Source organism: Asterias amurensis, chromosome 14 (genome assembly GCF_032118995.1).
Source record: "Asterias amurensis chromosome 14, ASM3211899v1".
In the NCBI taxonomy this organism is placed as follows: Eukaryota; Metazoa; Echinodermata; class Asteroidea; order Forcipulatida; family Asteriidae; genus Asterias; species Asterias amurensis.
This window is the reverse complement of record NC_092661.1, coordinates 1,911,615-1,933,593: the sequence shown is the minus strand read 5'-3', so window position 1 is coordinate 1,933,593 and position 21,979 is coordinate 1,911,615. Positions and strand designations below refer to the sequence as shown.

Sequence of the window (21,979 nt, the reverse complement as noted above, 5' to 3'; positions counted from 1 at the left end):
GTTTTTATTTTAATTATATGATTACACAATCCAGGCCCAGAACGTAAACCTGAATTTCATGCAGTAGTTCTGACCGGTAAAATATAAAACAGACTGATCATTATTCGACTCTAACTGTAACCAAAACACTACCCATCAAGCTCAGCCTGATTTTCAAGCTTGCACAACTCTAATCCTCATCCCGACCCTAAGCTTAAACCGGAAAATATTATATTATTTAAAACCAGGCCCTTAAAATTGATGTACTCAATAGTACAAATCTGTTTTGTTTTTGTCAGTCTTGACGTCTAGAGAGGAGCCCTAGAGTTTACAACAGGCCCCCAAAGTTGTCACCACTCGGGAAGGGGGTATGTGGGTGTAAGGAACAATTAATCCGTAAGTTTTGGTTCATTTTGCTTGCTGAACGAATACTAGTCTAGTATGACATGGTGGTATGGTTGGCTTTTGCGTAATAATAATGAGTCGGGTGTTTCAATTGAACTAATTTTTCTCTAAGCTTGGTTCAATTCAAACGAATAATAGTTTTCAGAAAAAAATCATAATCTTGATGCAAAATGCGCAAACGTTTCAAGGGTATGCGAGAAATAGTAATTAAATCACGGCTCAGTTCGCGTGAGAAACCGTCGAAGTGTGTAATTCGATTTAGTTTCTATATACAATGGTAAGTCTGATAATAGTATGGTAGACTTGACCAAGTCCTTATTCCGTCTCCAACCGATGTCGTTGCGTTTTTGTGTACAGCCAACAAAGACTTGTTACAGCTAGAGAATTAAATTAGTTTACTATAGTTAACAAAATGTTGACTCCCAAAAAATGGCCGACCGTGTTTCTTTGCGATCGACGTAAAAGGAAACCGTGCAGTTTCGAGGCACGTTAGTGTGGATCACTATATTCTACTGTTAAATTATCTATCTAACAAATTGCATTTTATAACAAATGGTTCCGAACGCTTTTCAATGACTAACTCGACCGATCCAAGGCATAGTGTTCCTTTAAGGTTGCATCAGGTTTCAGCAAGATACATAATACTCAATTAAATTACCTAGACTATAATTTAAAAACATCAACTTAATGGCTATACTTTCTATCGATTTCTCAGTGCATTTAGGTTGTTCCTAAGCTAACACAAACACATCAAAAAATGCGATCCTCAAAAGTTGTAATCAACGTTTTTTGTTTTTATAAAGAAAGAGCAACATTAATAGTCGCTTCATGTCGATCTACTAAAAAGAATCTTCAAAAATCATTTAAAGCCAGTTGACACTATTGGTAATTACTCAAAATAATTATTGTCATAAAACCTTTCTTGGTTACGAGTAATGGGGAGAGGTTGATGGTATAAAACATTGTGAGAAACAGCTCCCTCTGAAGTGACGTAGTTTTCGAGAAAGAAGTAATTTCCGACGAATTTGATTTCGAGACCTCAGATTTAGAATTTGAGGTCTCGAAATCAACCATCTGAACGCACACAACTTCGAGTGACCATGGTGTGACAAGGGTGTTTTTTCTTTCATTAACATCTCGCAACTTCGACGACCGATTGAGCTAAAATTTTCACAGATTTGTTATTTTATGTGTAGGAATCCAAAGTGCGCCCTCATTGTTGGATTTGTTCAAAGTTAACTTTTGGTTTTGTCACATGACAATCACTCTCTTTTTCTATAGCTTCGACTTGGAAGAGCAACTAATTTATTTGGGCTGTGATTCTCTCTATTTTTATAGGGAGCATGGCTCTGGCCATGCTCCAAAAACCTATTTATATGGGATCAATACAGTTGCAGAGATATTTGTGAGTATTATTCTGTGTTATACCCTCATTAATGCCCAAATTATTGTGATTATGTAGCTCTCCATTTGGATCGTTTTATTTGTAAAACCATGTGTGTATGCCAGGCAGCACTGTCACAAACGTGCGTCCATTAGCCTCTGTGTGTGCTGACCTTTTGGTGAACTTCGTGCACTGTATTATGTAGGCTACATGTAGTGTATACTGTAGTGTTATAACTTTTTGTATGTTTTCTATGGGTTGGAAGTATTAAAACCTGTATAGAAGAGATTTTCATATAAACGTCATTGGCTTATTGACTGTGCCATTTATTTTGGCGAATGCTCGTCCTTTATTAAGTAGAGGACCGTCTCTCACCTTCCCGTCCCTCTCTCTTTACATATGTTGAGATACACCAACTGTGAAGACTAGTCTTTGACAATTATTAACAATAGTGTCCACTGTCTTTAAAGGAGATGGGTTTGCTCTAACTATACTTATAGACACTTAATATAATACATGCAAATGAAATTATTAGGAACATCAAATCAGTTAAAACACATTCTGTCAAATTGGTTGTAATATATATATATTTTTTTTACAAAGATATGTTGTGGCAAGAGATTCTGTCCCCAGGGGATTCTTGCCCCCCCCCCCCCTCCCACGGCGAACTGTGTACGCCCTCTTTTGAAACATCCTTCTTCAGCTTAAAATAATTTTCATTATTGAAAATTAGTCTGTCAACCCCCCCCCCCCCCCCTCCCCCCCCCCCCCATATGTGTTGGGTACAAAGTCCCCGGCGGACAGAGTTTCCTGGAACACGGGTATGATTGCACATTGAAAACTAAACTGTGTGTTGAACACTAGATATCAAGGTTGGTGTCACATTATGGTCAGTTACACCTAAATTTTGATTAGATTTTTTATGTTTTTTTGTTAAACCAATAAACCAAGTTGAATTAAACATTTAAATGAATTGAAGTTTCCTCCATTTCGCTTAAAGTATGTCGTCTACTGTACGTTACTTATTTACAGCCAAGCAGCTCAAAACGCAGGCAGATGAACCACTCCCACTCAACGGGCACGATGCGAATCTTGACCGCCAAGACGGGCTTGAAGAAGCGCCTTTCCTCGATGCTGTCTCTATCGGTGTTGCCATTGAATATCTAGAAGGAGGACAAATAACATCTTATTATAAGTTGTTTATCAGGGGTTTCCATTCTAAAAGGGTGAAATCAAAGGAGGCTCTTCAGCATATCAACATACCTGAGTTTGACCAAGTTGGTCCTTCACATCAACAAGGCCTGCCGGTGAGGGCGGTTCGAACTGCACCTTGTACTTCGTCACCCACTGGGCAGCTCCACCGTTACGCCCTTGTGTGAGTACCCCAGTGACGAAGGTCGGGTTGCCTAAATCCACCTGTATCTACTGGTTGGTATCCTTTACCTTAGCATGCCAAGCTCCTATGGTATTATCATCAGGCGGTAGCTTATTGAGACGGCCACCAGCCGGTGTTGACGTTCGCAGTCCGACCCAGTTACTTGATGCGGAGAGGCTCTCATCGGGGATCGAACCATCTTCAAGACCGAGTTTCTCTGGATCGGGAACAGAAAGATACAATATTTATGTACACATAATGCCCACATAGTGGTTTTGAGTTTTATTAAAGGTAGCTTGGATAAAAAAGATCTACTTGAACTGGGTCATGATGTCTTAATCTTCCACAGTTTCTTGCATGTTCTTAAAGGCACTGGGCACATTTTGGTTATGTACAGTGTCTTAAAACGCTCCAACGGAACTAAAACAAAAAAATTTCTGATTACTCACTAAAACCCACAGAGACCTTCACAGGAGCGCACTTTTCATTGCCAGAAATAATACTCTGTAAAACAAGGTAGGAACGAACACATTTTGAAATTTATACAAAAAAATTGTGCAACTTTTGAAGACCTGCTTGAACGAAAAATGTCAAGTCGTGAACTTGGCTGAATTTCATTTTAAATGTTTTTAATGAATAAGGAAATCGAGTCATATGATTATAAATAGATATTAATTGTGGAAAAAAAAAACATTTCGAATACCCTTATCCAGCGCTTTTCTGAGAGATTTGCGAAAAGCCCTGTTACGTAATCACTCTCAAAACGTCATAGTTGGGAGCTCCAATTTGTACAGCCGCTTTGTTGCAGCGTGGAGGTATAACAAAGTAAACTCCCACAAATGACGTCAGCGGCATTGTCTTATGACACGCGCCGTCAACGGCAGAAGTGTTTTTAGTTTTTCAAATCCTTATGGTATATAGGGGCCTGTTTTTTTATTCGATAATATTACGAAAAATTCAGGAGTGTACACATATCAAAATTACATTAAAATGGTGAACAAGTTAAATACATTTCCGTTGAAAACATTCCCCCCAGGTAGCTGTTTAAAATAACAATCATTTGGTTTAATCCTTTAGAAATACACATAAACGAATTTTACAACTACCTTGCAGGTCATTGGTTTTGCGGTTACGTCGTGATAGTGATCATTCGTTTTACACGTTCAAAGCACCGTAGCACGTCCAGATCTTGCCAATGCCCAATCACAAGCTGGATACTGAAGGCTCCACCCTACTCGGACCGTTGTCTTTGTTAAACGCTATACATATTCATGTTATTCAATACAGCAGTAGAGCTGGAGGCATGTGTTAAGCCCCAGGAAAATTCTCTTATTGTCTGCTCCTTGAAAAGCATGCAGGTAGCGGACAATCACTCACAAGACAGTGTAGTGTTAGCATTCACTATAGAGGAAAGATGTACTAAGCAAGCAGGGTGTGTAAAAAAAAAGTGCAACAATAGCCTATACAGTATAATACCACTACTTGTGAGCCCAATACAACATGTGTAAGTCCCTTTGGTTGTGCAGTTGGAGTCTAACAATGTAGGTGTGCTCAACTTGTAAAGAAAAAGTCTGCTGTTCACATTCAAATAAGTTTACGTTCGTCTGTAATGATATTCAGGACTGCTGTTCACATTCAAATAAGATTAGTTGGTCACTTACAATATTATATTTTTTTCATTTTTTTTTAAACCCTACTTTGTGTGATCCCTACTGGATTTTGGAGTTTCAATCCAACACCCGAGTGATATGAATATGGTGTTTTTGTGTTTGCACATAATAACAGTAAGTAAAGGACGCTGGAGTATCAGCTTTAATAGTTATAAATAAATCCTTATGTTATTCGGCCACAGTGACACCCAACATGCTTCACCCAGCCCCTTCTTAACACACATTTCTTTGCAAAATAGTTTAAGAGGGTACTTAAAAAAAATCAAAAATGTGCCCCTTTTCGCCTTTTCCTTTGGTTATATTTGGCCGGGCACTAGTGGACAGCAGCAATTCTAAGTAAATCATTCCTCTATAGTGAATGCTAGCACTACCTTCTGATTGATTGTCCGCTACCTGCATGCTTTTCAAGGAGCAGACAATAAGAGAATTTTCCTGGGGATTAAACAACATGCCTCCAGCTCTCCTGCTCTATTGAACATAACATGAATATGTATAGCGTTTAACAAAGACAACGGTCCGAGTAGGGTGGAGCCTTCAGTATCGAGTTTGTGATTGGGCATTGGCAAGATCTGGACGTGCTACTTTGCTTTGAACGTGTAAAACGAATGATCACTGATACGAAACATACGGCATTCCTTGAAAGTTGTCACAGACGTGCTCAGCACTGGCGTTGTTCATCTGACAGACTTGATTGATGTGATCGTAGTTGAAAGAAAAACATCCATGATGGCTGAGACACCGAACTGAACATCTGACGGCAGAGATGCCTGAGATATTCATGAAGGACTGGCCTAGAAGGGCGTGGTGCTCTACCGGCTGGTACCAGACCTCTCGGTAAAGACCACTCACACTATAAGACGCTGAAACCTCAAGAAACATCTTAAGCAAGAGGAAAATCAAACCACTCAACACGGCCATTGTCTCCTCTGGCTAAAAATGGTGAGTTGCCCTATCCACAACATAATTTGTTCCCTCTCAATAAATTTATGGAAGATCGTGGTTCAAATTAAACTGCGGATAATAGTGTTGCCATGGTATGAAAAAAAAAACATTCATTCTGGTCCACTTGCGTCACAAAAAATCAATAACCATACAGATTGCAACCCGCTGAAATAGGCTATAACACTAATTACTTTTCCCATACTTCTTGATAGAAATCAATTAGGCTACCGTAGACTTTCTGCAATTTGGATGTTTTGGCATTTTGAATACATAAAAAAAAATAGAAATTAGTTTTTTTTATAGTGAACAGAACACAATAGCTGCAAAGTGCTGGTTCCATAGTCGGATGGATCGAGGGTAGAAGGAGTATTTGTATGGGTCTATTGGAGTTCCCTTCTGCGCTTTACACGGTTAGCAAGAAACAATTGGCTACCAGTCAGGAAAGAAAGCTTGGTCATGAGGCTGGTTCTAATGGTCGACTACAGTAGTCAACTAAAAGTCAACCAGTTTGGCTGCTATTAAAAATAGCAGACCTTTAATTAAACCATTGTGCACGCTCAAATTTGCTCTAAACTACAGTGTCTTGTTTTTGTTCAGACAAGGGGACAACCTTTGAGAGGAATTCAGAGACATCAAACGGTGAACGGAAACTTGTTATTATAATAGCGATGAAAATGGCAGTCCTTTTGATATGTACTGGACTGCATGTTAATGTATGGACCTACTTTGGAAGAAATACATACAAGTTGGTATATCAAGACACTGAGGACACTAATGTCGTATCGAACTGCGAACAACGAACATCTGATGACAAGCCGTGCTTTGCAACTTTGCATTAGTATGATTTGAAACTTTGCATGGTGGAAATACGATAATAGAAAGATTTGTGGTAACACCATGTAATGATAATCTCTAAATGAGTTGGGATGGTTCTGAAAAGAACCGTTGGTTTCAAGTCGACGTTTCGATCAGCTCTGATCGTCTTCTGGCGATAGCTGCATATATAGCTGAAGACCAGCCTGTTGAAGACCTGTCTGTTGATGAACGTGTTTAGCTTTTGACTGTTGAACGATAAGTACAATGAATACCACGACAACTAAAGCCTCTTCGGGTTTGCCTGAATCGTTTATTGTTATCCGTACATTTTTCATCGTTATCATTGGTTTGCTGATCATTTCGGGGAATATTCTCTCGATTGCTGTGGTGCGTGGTGTCTCAACTTTGGCCGACAGTACTAAGGTTCTACTGACTACTCTCTCGTTGTATGACTTAACAGTTGGGATCATTTCAATGCTCAGTGTCGTGCCATCAGCCACAGAAAAATGGGTCTACGGACAGTTCGTTTGCGAAGTTGTTACTGTAGTTGTATCTGGATCTTTCATGATGTCATTTCTGTCTGTTTCGTTTCTTAACATTGAACGGTATATCGCCGTCACACGGCCGTATAAGTTCCCGATATGGTGTACCCGACGTCGCTTCATCATGCTTGTAGTTTTTGCATCGTGCTTTTCATTTTGTTGCCCAGTCGGAATCAAGCTTATTTTTGGAGTGAAAAGTGTTTTTCAAAAAGCTCCAGTTGTATGTTTTCTAGAACACAGCTCTGCAATTGTTGATATTCTGATCCTCATTTTTTGTGACATAGCTCCTGTGACGATCATGTTTTTTGTCTACTATCGCATCATCAAAGTCAGTAAACGGCAAGATCTACAACTGAACCGTAACCGTCAGAAAAAAGCACAAGCGGATCAAGAAAAGATGTTGAAAACATTCCTCATTGTCACTGTAATTTTTGCCATCTGCTACACACCGAATTTTGTCACGTATGTAGTTACAACTTTGATGGGCGTTACCCCTCCCCCAATAATTGAATGGGTAGTAGTATGGTTGACAATAAGTAATAGTATGTTTAATGTGTTCATCTACTGTCTTTTTAATGATTCTTTTCGTCAGGTGGCCAAAAGAATCGTCATGGGGCGATTTGTGTGCTGCAAAAGATCAGTGGCACCAGTTGATATCGAACTGTGAAAGTCGAAATCACTGTTGTCAAGAGACAGTTGGCCCGATTCTTAGAGTGGCAGTCATCTCTCATCACACAATTGGACTGTGTCCAAATTGGCGTCTACAGCTATCAGCTACAGATAGGCCTACGGCTGTTGCTTATGGTTTTACAATGATAAATGAATAGGAGACTTTTGGGACGCTTGGTGGCAGCAGACTTACTAGATAAAATCCATTTTTCTCGATAATATGCGCATGCTCAGAACTACGTAAACAATGGACATTTATCTGGTAAAGTCTGCTGCCACCTAGCGTTCCAAAGTCTCATATTGTCATCGTTAAGCATAATGTTATATTATTGCGCGCATGTCCGTCACTCAGTGGCGCTCCTGGCGCTGTAACATACGGTATTTCCTGCAAGGTGTGGGGCTATTTTTATGAGGAAGTCTTTGAAAGCAAGCACCGTGTAATGTTTTACAGAGTGCTGTGGCGCAATTTGCTGCCAATCGGACCAGGAACAAAGGGGGGGGGGGGCGAACCCCTTCTCTTTACTGTTATTTTACGTAAGTAAACAACACACGGGACCACGGCTTTGTGTCCCATCTGAAGGACGAGCATCGCGGTTGTGTCTTATTAATGACACCGGTGTAACGACTCTCGAACCCACAGCATGAAGTAGAACTTTGCCAAAAGGATGGAGGCCCCTATCTATCAAAAAAAATATTTTGAGAGAACAATGTTGAAAGTTTATTATTTCACCATATTTTATGCAGTTTCAATTAATGGTAAAATTGTTTTAATTAAAAAATTTAGGTAAATTCACAACAAATGTTGTTCTTTGATCAGCTGATTTTTTTTCAATTAAGTAGCATTTTCATTGAAGAAATAAGAATTGCGCGCCTTGAGTGAGAAAACAAAATGCAATTTAATTTTTGAGTGGATTTTGTGTTTTTTGTGGTGCTTGTTTATTTGACTGTGTTTAAGTTGTGTTTTGAACCGTTTGGCGTTCTTGAAACTCACTGAGTGCAAGTAATATTCATTTCTTTTCATTATTTATTTTTTTTACAAGATTGAATTGAAACTAATACTCATAAATGTACGCACACATTAATTTCAGTGACAAATAAATCTAGTTAATATGCATTTTAGAAGAGAGCTATATTTCTTAAGAATAAAGGACGAGCTACCAATATTACATGTTGCACAAAATGTCGTCTCAATTATAGAAGATAAATATTCTGTAACTAATTTATTCTTACAAGAAAGAATAAATTAAGCCTTACACAATAATGATAGCACAGACACAGTAAATTACAAATGATACGACTACACTTTGTTTGTCTTGTCCCTGTTTTTTCTTCGCCGTTTGTTTGTCTGTCTGTCTGTCTGTCTGTCTGTCTGTCTGTCTGTCTGTCTGTCTGTCTGTCTGTCTGTCTGTCTGTCTGTCTGTCTGTCTGTATAAAGGCTGTTGTCTACAAGCCCCGGCTTACTCGAACAGCCTCATGCTCTCGCTCATCTCATGTACATAGTTAATTCCTAGTTATTTATTTATTATTTGCTTTAAGATTATATTGTTTCTATACAATTTTATGCGCTTTTGATTTTGTTACATTTCTATGTACTGTTTAATTCTCAAAATATTGTTCCTTTTCTCCAACAAGAATATGGAACGTATTATTGAATTGAATTGAATTGAATGATAAACACGTACATGTTGGCTTCAATGTCATTGCTCTATATGCTTCAATGTCCTTCTACTCTATACATAGAGTTACCTAAACGCATGATTCAATTAACCCTCTAAAATACAACACTCTCTGATCAAACGATTATCTAAACACAAATCAATACCCATGAAGAGTTCTATAAAACTACCCGTTACAATTTCAATTACTGATGACAGTGACAGACTGATTTCATGTTAATCTTTTACTTCACAACAAACAAGATGGGTGCCATTCACAACAACACAACACTTGGACACCACTCATCGACAGAGGTCGCCCCACAGGTTATCACACTACCCCTCCCTCCGAGATAATAAACAGAAGATAGATCAGAGCCGTGCTCCCCAAAAATAGTGGTAAAATCCACACACAAAAATTGAATTATTCTATGGCCTTGCTGAAAGCTATTGAAAAACTCTCCCAAGGTTGTGCTTAATAATAATAATGTTGAACATTTCTAGTGCGCCATGTCTGTCAATGATGACACTCCTGGCGCAAAAAAACCCAACTCTGTAATACTAGGAGGTCAGTGCTCCATTCTCGAGGCAAAGCCGATATCACAGAGACTGGTGTGGATGGCACAGGATGCCAAGAGAAGGGAGTTTGCAGCGGATCTACAGAGTGGTGAGGATATAATGCACTTCTTTAAGATTGCCAAGCAGATGGCAAGGAGCGGCAGGATGTGACTGGTGCGAACGGTGTCAATAATGACGATTGTAGCATGGTGACGGATAGTGACCTTCACTATCCGTCACCAGCAGGTGTTGAGAAAATACACGGAGCGGTTGCTCAATGTGGAGAATGAGTGAGACAGGGAGGTGGTAAGTGGAGTGTGGATGGTCCTTTTTGCCTCCTCTGAAGCTCACCAAATCTGGGAAGGCCGCTGGTCTATCCGGAGTGTCATGGTTGGTGAGAAGTTGAAGGCCTCTACAGGTGTCAGCTTACAGTGGTTGACGGCATTTTGGCAGAATGACACATTCCCACAGATTTGCAGAACAACATCTTAGTTCCCCTGTTCATGGCGAGGGTGACCCTTTGGAGTGTGGCTCTTTCAGAGCAATCAAGATCCTGGATCAGGCGATGAATGTGTGGGAGAGAGTACTTGAGGTATGGCTGAAGAAGCAGGTGGAGATTGATGAGATGCAGTTTGGCTTTATGCCGGGAGAGGAACTACTGATACCATTGTCATTGCCATGCAGGAACAATTTCTGGCCAGGAATAAGACGCTATACCTCAGATTTGTTTATCTTGAAAAGGCTTTTGACTGGGTACCAAGGAAGCGGGTTGGGAAGGAATGGCTGACAAGAGCTGTGATGATGTTGTGCTTTGGTGCTAGTACGGTGGCGAGGACAGGCACAGGGGATAGTTAAGGTGAAGGTTGTTGTATATCAGGGCTCGGTACTAAGCCCCCTGGTGCTTGCTACTGTTTAGATGTGGTGTCACAAAGACGTGAGGCGAGTTGCCTGGGACATGGCGGACGACCTGGTTCTTATAGCAGAGACAAGAGAGCAGTTACAGGCATAGATGGCAACATGGAGAGATTTTCTGGAAACAAAGGGTCTGAAGATCAGTGCTGGGAAGACCAAGGTGAGGGTTAGTCAAGTCAGGGATGGGTCAATGACAAGCTCTGGTGTATGGCCTTGTGGTGTGTGTGGGAAGGGTGGCGTGATGGTAGTCTTCATGCTGCCAGCGTCACGTTCTCCTGTAAGAGATGTCGGGGTGATAGTTCACAGCGTGAGGAAGAGAGAAGCGGATCCAGAGGTCTGCGGCGACATGTACGAGCTAACTGGGTAACATGCTGGGTGCAGCATTGACATCACGCATGAGGAGTGGATGGGAAAAAAATTGACACCAACGGCGCAGCCCCTGAAGATGATGGGCCAGGTAAGACACGACCTGTGACTGAAGCTTCATGGTGTACGGCTGCGAAACATGGCCCACGGGGTGGGGCACATCCAGCATATGGAACGAGCAGAGGTGAGAATTATCAGGTGGATGTGTGGGGCGTCTCTGGCTGACAGGCTGTCAAGTGAGGAACTGAGGAGGAGAGTCAGCATCGGGATCAGCATCGTATTGGGGAGGCACAGGCTGAGGTGATTTGGCCGTTTGGAGAGATAGGAAGATGCAAACTGGGTCATGAGGTGTATCAGAATAATTGAGGGTGGGCCCACTTCAGTTTGCCGACCAGTAAGACGTGGCAGAGCTCTGTGTCAAATGACATGGAACTAACTGCTTGACACCTCTATCTGCTTGTACAAAGTGTGTAGTTACTTATTGATAGTTGCCAACAACTTTGCAGACCTGTTAAATAGTTTCGTAGCCGCATAGAAGCTCACTTTCAAGAAGATTTTGCATAATGATATAGAGACAACATTGGCTTTTGGCGGCCATATTGGCGGCCACTTTGAAAATTGGTCGCCAAAATGACTCCTCTATCCGTACAAAGTGCGCAGTCACTTATTAATAGTTGCCAACACCTTTGCAGACCAGTGTTGTAGCCTCGTAGAAGCTCACATTTAAACAGATTTTGCACAATACTATAGAAACAAAAGTGGCTTTTGGCGGCCATATGGTTGCCAAATTTACCCCTCTATCTAAAGAAGGTACGTCGTCACCTATTAATAGTTGCCAACACCTTTGCGGACCAGTTAAACAATTTTGTAGCCGCATAGAAGCTCACATTTAAGAAGATTTTGCATAATAATATAGTGACAAAAATGGCTTTTGGCGGCCATTTTTGGCGGCCATATTGAAAAAAGGCCGCCAAAATGACTCCTCTATCGTACAAAGTGCGCAGTCACTTATTAATAGTTGCCAACACCTTCGCAGACCAGTATCGTAGCCTCATAGAAGCTCACCTTAAGAAGATTTGCATAATAATAGAGACAAAAGTGGCTTTTGGCGGCCATTTTGAAAGATGGCTGCCAAATTGACCCCTCCTTCTAAAGGAAGTACGTAGTCACTTGTTAATAGTTGCCACTACCTTTGCAGACCAGTTCAACAGTATCATAGCCTCAAAGAAGCTCACATTTAAGTAGGTTTTGCATTAAAAATAGAGATAAAAGTGGCTTTTGGCGGCCATTTTTTAAAATGGCCGCCAAAGCCACTAAGGGCAGAAATTGAAATGGCCCAATATCCAAATATTTTCGTACCATATTAATTGACCTATATCCCAAATCCCTTGCTTTTATCACAAAATGCACGATTGTTATTAAATTTTGTGTTATGCCGCCTCACTAATGAGACATTCTCTGATGAAACCTTTGAACTGTTCTTAACCATTTTCTTAGCATGTTGCACACTCTGAACATGATCTGCAATCTCAGGGACGAATTCAAAATTAAACAAGCGGTAACTCGGGGGCTTTTTCAGAATCCCCCGAGGTAATACAGGGTATTTACAGCCTTGCATACGAACAATAGAGTCATGAATATCCGTCTGCACATGCTGGGTCAACTTGGTCGTGGCTGGGTGACCACGGATACAAAGAGAAATTTAACAAAAGGCAAGATTTGTGCTTGGGATTACGTCAGCAAGGGATTATCGGATTAGTGACAGCTGCCTACCTGCTCCAATAAATGTTCTTCTGATCCATTCAGGTACTCATTGGTTCTAAAGAAACCAATGGACCGCAAACTCCACTGGTCTATTGTTGAACAGTATCAATTACGGATTAACCGAGCCTCTGTCAAACCGCGGGGCGGCCGGCGGCGATATCAATGAAGTAAACTTGGCTCTCTGTGGCCCCAAGAGCGATGTTCATTGACCTGTAGATAATGAGCTCATTATGGTCCGACTTCCTTTTGCCTCGTAAAACCCCGGGGGAAAATGAAGATTTACCCCGAGTTACCGATTGTTTAATTTTGAATTCGCCCCTTAAAAAACAATGTGAACCTACTTTTACCATAAACTTAGTTTACACAATAAGAATGTTGCAGCATGTACAAATAAGTATGCACTTTCGCTCACTATACTTTACTCTCTTCTGCTACTGGGTTATTGTATGCCTACAAATTAAATTGTATATCAAAGAATGTAAAAAAGAATCAAACACCATTATAAAATCAGCGTACATGTTTTACTACTTATCGAAGAGCTAAATTATTATTTCGTCATGTATATATATTTATAAATCTATTGTTTGGTTTTTAAAGCCATTATACACTTTCGGTAAACAGTATTGTCCAAGTCCCACACTTCGTGTATCACGACTTAATAACAGACCTGTGAAAAATTAGGCTCAATCGGTCATCGGAGTCGGGAGAAAATAACGGGAAACCCACTCTTGTTTCCGCACGTTTCGCCGTGTCATGACATGTGTTTAAAATAAATCCGTAATTCTCGCTATCGAGAATTGATATTGTTTTAATGTTTTCTCAAAAAGTAAAGCAATTCATGGAACAATATTTCAAGAGAAGTCTTTCACCATTACCTTCAGTAAACCATGTAAATTATTTTTAAATCTGTGAACTTTTTTGTTCTGTACCGAAAGTGTATGATGCCTTGTAATGGTTTTAAAGATGTTTTCTGTACTCACTATGGATGCCATTAATGTTTTGGATGTAGCGGGTTTTACGTCCATTTGTGTCAGGCTTGGGATGACGATTCAGAACTTAGATTATTTGATTTTTTTCACAGTTTTTAAATCCTTGTCCTGAAATGATGTCTGTAAAATCGCAAATTAAAACTAAACAAGTGCAATCACTACAAATACAAAGAGTTTATGATATTGATGATAATGAAGCAAAATATATAATGTTGTTATATAATACGTCACAGAATGGTCACAAATCTGACATCAAGCGATTTCTCTCCATTTTGCTACAACAATTACGGTTGGTCGTTTACCTCACGTAACTTATTTACAGCCAATCAGCTCGAAACGTAGCGCGATGAAAACATTCCACGCAACGGGCACGATGCGAATCTTGACCGCCAAGACGGGCTTGAAGAAGCGCCTCTCCACGATGCTGTCTCTATCGGTGTTGCCATTGAATATCTAGAAAGAAGAAGACAAGCGTATTGTTAACAGCAATAGAAAGGTTTGTTATCATCCTTAAAAAAAGAAACTTCAAAGGAGGTTGTTATATCAGCATACCTGAGTTTGACCAAATTGGTCATTCACGTCAACAAGACAAGCCGGTGAGGGCGGTTCGAACTGCACTTTGTATTTAGTCACCCACTGGGAATTAATAGCATGGCGCCCCTGCGTGAGTACCCCGGTGACGTAGGTCGGGTTGCCTAAATCCACCTGTATCCACTGGTTGGTATCCGCTACCTTAGGATGCCAAGCTCCTATGATATTAGCGTCAGGCGGTATCTTGTTGAGACGGCCACCAGCCGGTGTGCTCGTGTCCGTATGGTAGCCATGGGGTTCCCAGCTGCTTGATGCGGAGAGGCTCTCATCGGGGATCGAACCATCTTCAAGACCGAGTTTCTCTGGATCGGGAATAGAAAGATACAAGATTTATGTACACATAATGCCCACATAGTGGTTTTGAGTTTTATTAAAGGTAGCTTGGATAAAAAAGATCTACTTGAACTGGGTCATGATGTCTAAATCTTTCACAATTTCTTGCATGTGCTTAAAGGCACTGGGCACATTTTGGTTATGTCCAGTGTCTTTAACGCTCCAACGGAATTAAAACATATAATTATCTGATTACTCACCAAAACTCACAGAGACCTTCACAGGAGCGCGCTTTTCATTGCCAGAAATAATACTCTGTAAAACAAGGTAGGAACGAACACATTTTGAAATTTAAACAAAAATATTGTGCAACTTTTAAAGACCTGCTTGAACGAAAATGTCAAGTCGTGAACGTTGCTGAATTTCATTTTAAATGTTTTCAATGAATAAGGAAATCGAGTCATATGATTATAAATAGATTTTAATTGTGTAAAAAAAAAAACCATTTCGAATACCCTTATCCAGCGCTTTTCTGAGAGATTTGCGAAAAGCCCTGTTACGTAGTCACTCTCAAAACGTCATAGTTGGGAGCTCCAATTTGTACAGCCGCTTTTGTTGCAGCGTGGAGGTATAACAAAGCAAACTCCCACAAATGACGTCAGCGGCATTGTCTTATGACACGCGCCGTCAACGGCAGAAGTGTTTTTAGTTTTTCAAAACCTTAAGGTATATAGGGGCCTGTTTTTTTATTCGATAATATTACGAAAAATTCAGAAGTGTACACATATCAAAATTACATTAAAATGGTGAACAAGTTAAATACATTTCCGTTGAAAACATTCCCCCCAGGTAGCTGTTTAAAATAAGAATCATTTGGTTTAATCCTTTAGAAATACACATAAACGAATTTTACAACTACCTTGCAGGTCATTGGTTTTGCGGTTGCGTCGTAATACGACACATTCAGCATTCCTTGAAAGTTACAGACGTGCTCAGCACTGGCGGTGTTCATCTGACAGACTTGATTGATGTGATCGTAGTTGAAAGAGAAACATCCATGATGGCTGAGACACCGAACTGAACATCTGACGGCAGAGATGCCTGAGATATTCATGAAGGACTGGCCTAGTAGGGCGTTGTGCTCTACCGGCTGGTACCAGACCCCTCGGTAGAGACCACTCACACTATAAGATGCTGAAACCTCAAGAAATATCTCAAGCAAAAAGAAAATCAAACCACTCAAGTCGGCCATTTTTCTCACTCTGGCTTGATGTAGTTAGTTGCTGAACACGAACAACACCTGAATAGCAGACTGCAAAGGAATGCGTTGCCGTGGTAACAGGACAACAACTCATCTGACGTCACTCACACATGGTTTAAAAAAACTCAAAATTAAAGTAAAGACACAAATATTTGTCCTTTGAACGACCACGAAAAGCTGTTCCGTTTTTATTTTAATTATATGATTACACAATCCAGGGCCAGAACGTTAACCTGAATTTCAGGCAGTAGTTCTGACCGGTAAAATATAAAACAGACTGATCATTATTCGACTCTAACTGTAACCAAAACACTACCCATCAAGCTCAGCCTGATTTTCAAGCTTGCACAACTCTAATCCTCATCCCGACCCTAAGCTTAAACCGGAAAATATTATATTATTTAAAACCAGGCCCTTGAAATTGTTGTACTCAATAGTACAAATCTGTTTTGTTTTTGTCAGTCTTGACGTCTAGAGAGGAGCCCTAGAGTTTACAACAGGCCCCCAAAGTTGTCACCACTCGGGAAGGGGGTATGTGGGTGTAAGGAACAATTAATCCGTAAGTTTTGGTTCATTTTGCTTGCTGAACGAATACTAGTCTAGTATGACATGGTGGTATGGTTGGCTTTTGCGTAATAATAATGAGTCGGGTGTTTCAATTGAACTAATTTTTCTCTAAGCTTGGTTCAATTCAAACGAATAATAGTTTTCAGAAAAAAATCATAATCTTGATGCAAAATGCGCAAACGTTTCAAGGGTATGCGAGAAATAGTAATTAAATCACGGCTCAGTTCGCGTGAGAAACCGTCGAAGTGTGTAATTCGATTTAGTTTCTATATACAATGGTAAGTCTGATAATAGTATGGTAGACTTGACCAAGTCCTTATTCCGTCTCCAACCGATGTCGTTGCGTTTTTGTGTACAGCCAACAAAGACTTGTTACAGCTAGAGAATTAAATTAGTTTACTATAGTTAACAAAATGTTGACTCCCAAAAAATGGCCGACCGTGTTTCTTTGCGATCGACGTAAAATGAAAACCGTGCAGTTTCGAGGCACGTTAGTGTGGATCACTATATTCTACCTTTAAATTATCTATCTAACAATTTTCATTTTATAACAAATGGTTCCGAACGCTTTTCAAAGACCAACTCGACCGATCCAAGGCATAGTGTTCCTTTAAGGTTGCATCAGGTTTCAGCAAGATACATAATACTCAATTAAATTACCTAGACTATAATTTAAAAACATCAACTTAATGGCTATACTTTCTACCGATTTCTCAGTGCATTTAGGTTGTTCCTAAGCTAACACAAAAACATAAAAACATGCGATCCTCAAAAGTTGCAATCAACGTGTTTTGTTTTTATAAAGAAAGAGCAACATTAAAAGTCGCCTCATGTCGATCTACTGAAAAGAATCTTCAAAAATCATTTAAAGCCAGTTGACACTATTGGTAATTACTCAAAATAATTATTGTCATAAAACCTTTCTTGGTTACGAGTAATGGGGAGAGGTTGATGGTATAAAACATTGTGAGAAACAGCTCCCCCTGAAGTGACGTAGTTTTCGAGAAAGAAGTAATTTTCGACGAATTTGATTTCGAGACCTCAGATTTAGAATTTGAGGTCTCGAAATCAACCATCTAAAAGCACAAAACTTCGTGTGACAAGGGTGTTTTTCTTGCATTATTATCTCGCAACTTCTACGACCGATTGAGCTAAAATGTTCACAGGTTTGTTATTTTATGCATATGTTGAGATACACCAACTGTGAAGACTAGTCTTTGACAATTATTAACAATAATGTCCACTGTCTTTAAAGGAGATGGGTTTGCTCTTACTAATACTTATAGACACTTAATATAATACATGCAGATAAAATTATTAAGAACATCAAATCAGTTAAAACACATTCTGTCAAATTGGTTGTAATTTTTTTTTTTTTTTTACAAAGGTATGTTGTGGCAGGAGATTCTGTCCCCGGGGATTCTTGCCCCCCCCCTCCCACGGCGAACTGTGTACGCCCTCTTTTGAAACATCCTTCTTCAGCTTACAATAATTTTCATTATTGATTTATTTATTAATTTTCATTATTGAAAATTATTCTGTCAACCCCCCCCCCCCATATGTATTGGGTACAAAATCCCCGGCGGACAGAGTTTCCTGGAACACGGGTATGATTGCACATTGAAAACTAAACTGTGTGTTGAACACTAGATATCAAGGTTGGTGTCACATTATGGTCAGTTACACCTAAATTTTGATTAGATTTTTTATGTTCTTTTGTTAAACCAATAAACCAAGTTGAATTAAACATTTAAATGAATTGAAGTTTCCTCCATTTCGCTTAAAGTATGTCGTCTACTGTACGTTACTTATTTACAGCCAAGCAGCTCAAAACGCAGCGCGATGAACCACTCCCACTCAACGGGCACGATGCGAATCTTGACCGCCAAGACGGGCTTGAAGAAGCGCCTCTCCACGATGCTGTTCTGATCGGTGTTGCCATTGAATATCTAGAAAGAGGACAAATAACATCCTATTATTAGTTGTTTCCATTGTAAAAAGGGTGAAATCAAAGGAGGCTCTTTAGCCTATCAACATACCTGAGTTTGACCAAGTTGTTCCTTCACATCAACAAGACATGCCGGTGAGGGCGGTTCGAACTGCACTTTGTACTTTGTCACCCACTGAGCAGCTACATTATAACGCCCTTGTGTGAGTACCCCAGTGACGTAGGTCGGGTTGCCTAAATTCACCTGTATCCACTGGTTGGTATCCGGTACCATAGGACACCATGCTCCTATGATAAGGTTACTTGGCGGTGTCTTGTTGAGACGGCCACCAGTTGTTGTACTGTTACCTCTGCCTTCCCAGTTACTTGATGCGGAGAGGCTCTCATCGGGGATCGAACCATCCTCAAGACCGAGTTTCTCTGGGTCGGGGAAAAACAAGCATTTTATTTAACACATTTTGTCTACATTGTAGAAAAAACTCAATAAACATTATTAAACCATGTTAGTTTTGGTGATGGACACTATTGGTAATTACTCAAAATAATTATTTTTAGCATAAATTCTTACATGGTCTATTAACGAGTAATGGGGAGCTGTTGATAGCATAAAACATTGTGAGGAACGGCTCCCTCAAAAAATAAATTTTGAGGTCTCGAAATCAAGCATCTGAAAGCACACAATTTCGCGTGACAATGGTGTATCGTCTTTCATTATTATTTCGCATCTTCGACGACGGCCAATTATTGAGCTCAAATTTTCACAGATTTATTATATATGCATTTGTTGAGATTTACTAAGTGAAATGACTGGTCTTCGACAATTACCAATAGAGTCCAGTGTCTTTAACACATCTTTAATTGCTAATAATTAAATTTCTGAACATTATTCAAAATTCGAGTTTGCAAACAAATTTATTACTGTATAATTTTCTTGTTGTATATCTTCCATGCATACGGAACGTTTAGTTGCAATTAAACTATTTTTTACGACGTCACTCTGTTGATGAAAGTGTAAATTATTTTTATGAATCTACTCTCAACTGTTTGTTATAAAAACTGCAGATTCGTTAGAAAACTTCGTTAAGAAAACTGTAGATTCGTTATGCATCTACACTCAACTGTAGAATCGTTTTGAATCTACACTCAACTGTATAGCTTCCTTACGAATCTACACTTTACTGTTAGATTCGTTTCGAATCTATACTGAACTACGAATCTACTATACGTACGGGCAACTGTATCTACGTTTCGAATCTATACTCAACTGTATGGCTTCGTTACGAATCTACACTTTACTGTCAGATTCGTTTAGAATCTACACTGAACTACGAATCTACACTCAACTGTATATTCGTTTCGAATCTATACTCAACTGTATAGCTTCGTTACGAATCTACACTTTACTGTTAGATTCATTTCGAATCTACACTGAACTACGAATCTAAAAATTACTAAAGTGGGATTCGAACCAACGACCTCCGGAATAACGTGCTAACATACTTGTAAACTGATCAAAATGTTACACTCGAAAAGAGAAGGGGTTCGCCCGGTGTTACTGGTCCGATCGGCAGCAAATTGTGACACAGCACCTTGTAAAACACTTCATGGTGCTGTCAGAATTAGGTCTCATAATTCCAACTTAGTCCCACATCTTGCAAGAATATGTTACAGAGCCAGGAGCTTCACTGGGTGACGGACACAACGTGTGCGTTATATAAGAAGCCACAATTATTATTATTATTATTATTATTATAATGTTGCAGGCACTGTAATAATGTTATGCTTATAAGTTTTGCAAAATAGTTATAAATGTGACCAAACGTCAATTGACAAAGTTCACATTTTGGGGGAAATTGTTTGAGTCAGGTCAGATTAAGACTCTAAAGTGTAGGTTATTTACGCTTTCGGCTCGTACGTTCAATCCACGAATCTACACTTTCTCTTCCATTCCCCTTAACGTAAAGGCATAAAAACAACATAATATGAAAATATGCACGGCGTCATATACAGAACAATGCACGTAATGCATGCAAAATTATACAAAATGTGCCGAGTTATCTTTACTTTTTCTCTTTCAGTGATTATTTGTTTCCTCCAGACGAGAAAATGAGTGGTTTCATTTGTAATCCAAACTTCATCAGCATCAAAAGTACTTTAAACAAATGCTATTATCTGATTACTCACCAATATCCCCACAGGCCTCCACATGAGCGTACTTTCCATTGCCAGAAACAAAGTTATTCTGTAAAGCAAGATAAGAGCAAACACAATTGTAACTGATGTATATCATTTATAGGAAAATGCTTTGAGTTAAACGTTAGAAAACGAGAAATGCATTTAAAAAAAGACATACCTGGCAGGTCATTGGTTTTGCAGTTGCGTCGTAATACGAAAACTGCGGCATTCCTTGAAAGTTGTCACAGACGTGCTCAGCACTGGCGTTGTTCATCTGACACACTTGATTGGCGTGATCGTAGTTGAAAGAGAAACATCCATGATGGCTGAGACACCGAACTGAACATCTGACGGCAGAGATGCCTGATATATTCATGAAGGACTGGCCTAGTAGGGCGTAGTGCTCTACCGGCTGGTACCAGACCCCTCGGTAAAGACCACTCACACTAAAAGACGCTGAAACCTCAAGAAACATCTCAAGCAAGAGAAAAACCAAACTATTCAAAACATCCATTTCTTCCACTCTGGCTTGAAATGCTGAGCTGCTGAACACAAACAATGTCTACTCCTACTCAGAAATTTCGTTGAAAATAGTGTGTTTGGTTTAGACTTCAAGAGGATCCTTTGCCATGGTAACGAAAAACACCATTCATTCTGGAAATCTTACGTCACAACAATCGATGACCAAATTGAATACCAACCTATAGTTGCAAAAATAAACCGTATACTAAACGCAGGACTACTAGTTCTCTCTTGAAAACAAGGATACTATAGAATCGTGGTTTAATATAGACTGCCCACGAATCCGTTGGTATGGTAGCGAAAAACACCTTTCATTCTGGTAATCTTACGTCACAGAATCAATAACTGGATCTTAGGATTGCCGCGCATACTCACCGTGTAGCCGACAAAAGACTCTGGGAAGCTATCCAATCCCATAGTACACCATTATCATGGTGCGGTCATCTTGATTTTCTCCCATTCAAATCAATGTAACCAAAGCGAGGCTGGAAGGAGAATTAGTATGGTTCTTTTTTTTTAACAATGAATATTAGCATCCGTTACTTCTGTTGGATTCAGAGAACATGACCAAAATGGCCTCCGCATGCGGTTAGTGGTACGAGTGCGGATGACTTGT

The 21,979-nt window shown here is 39.8% G+C and overlaps 3 protein-coding genes and 1 pseudogene across 3 annotated transcripts; 1 reads left to right on the top strand and 3 right to left on the bottom strand.

Moving 5' to 3' along the window:
• Positions 1-2,790: 2,790 nt before the first annotated feature.
• On the bottom strand, positions 2,791-5,731 carry LOC139947483 (retinoschisin-like; annotated as a pseudogene).
• A 1,104-nt stretch (positions 5,732-6,835) lies between these two features.
• LOC139946980 (trace amine-associated receptor 1-like) lies at positions 6,836-7,780 on the top strand. Its single transcript, XM_071944779.1, has one exon. The coding sequence runs from the start codon at positions 6,836-6,838 to the stop codon at positions 7,778-7,780; it is 945 nt and encodes a 314-aa protein (XP_071800880.1).
• A 6,489-nt stretch (positions 7,781-14,269) lies between these two features.
• Positions 14,270-16,142, bottom strand: LOC139947462 (retinoschisin-like). Its single transcript, XM_071945373.1, has 4 exons — positions 15,804-16,142; positions 15,151-15,205; positions 14,579-14,919; positions 14,270-14,479 (listed from the first exon to the last, which is right to left on the bottom strand). Exons 1-4 carry the CDS (start codon positions 16,140-16,142, stop codon positions 14,339-14,341), a joined length of 876 nt encoding a protein of 291 aa, XP_071801474.1. The 3' UTR covers positions 14,270-14,338.
• A 2,376-nt stretch (positions 16,143-18,518) lies between these two features.
• On the bottom strand, positions 18,519-21,355 carry LOC139947461 (retinoschisin-like). Its single transcript, XM_071945372.1, has 4 exons — positions 21,020-21,355; positions 20,851-20,908; positions 18,758-19,086; positions 18,519-18,667 (listed from the first exon to the last, which is right to left on the bottom strand). The coding sequence occupies exons 1-4, from the start codon at positions 21,353-21,355 to the stop codon at positions 18,527-18,529; spliced, it is 864 nt and encodes a 287-aa protein (XP_071801473.1). The 3' UTR covers positions 18,519-18,526.
• Between the last annotated feature and the right edge of the window lie 624 nt (positions 21,356-21,979).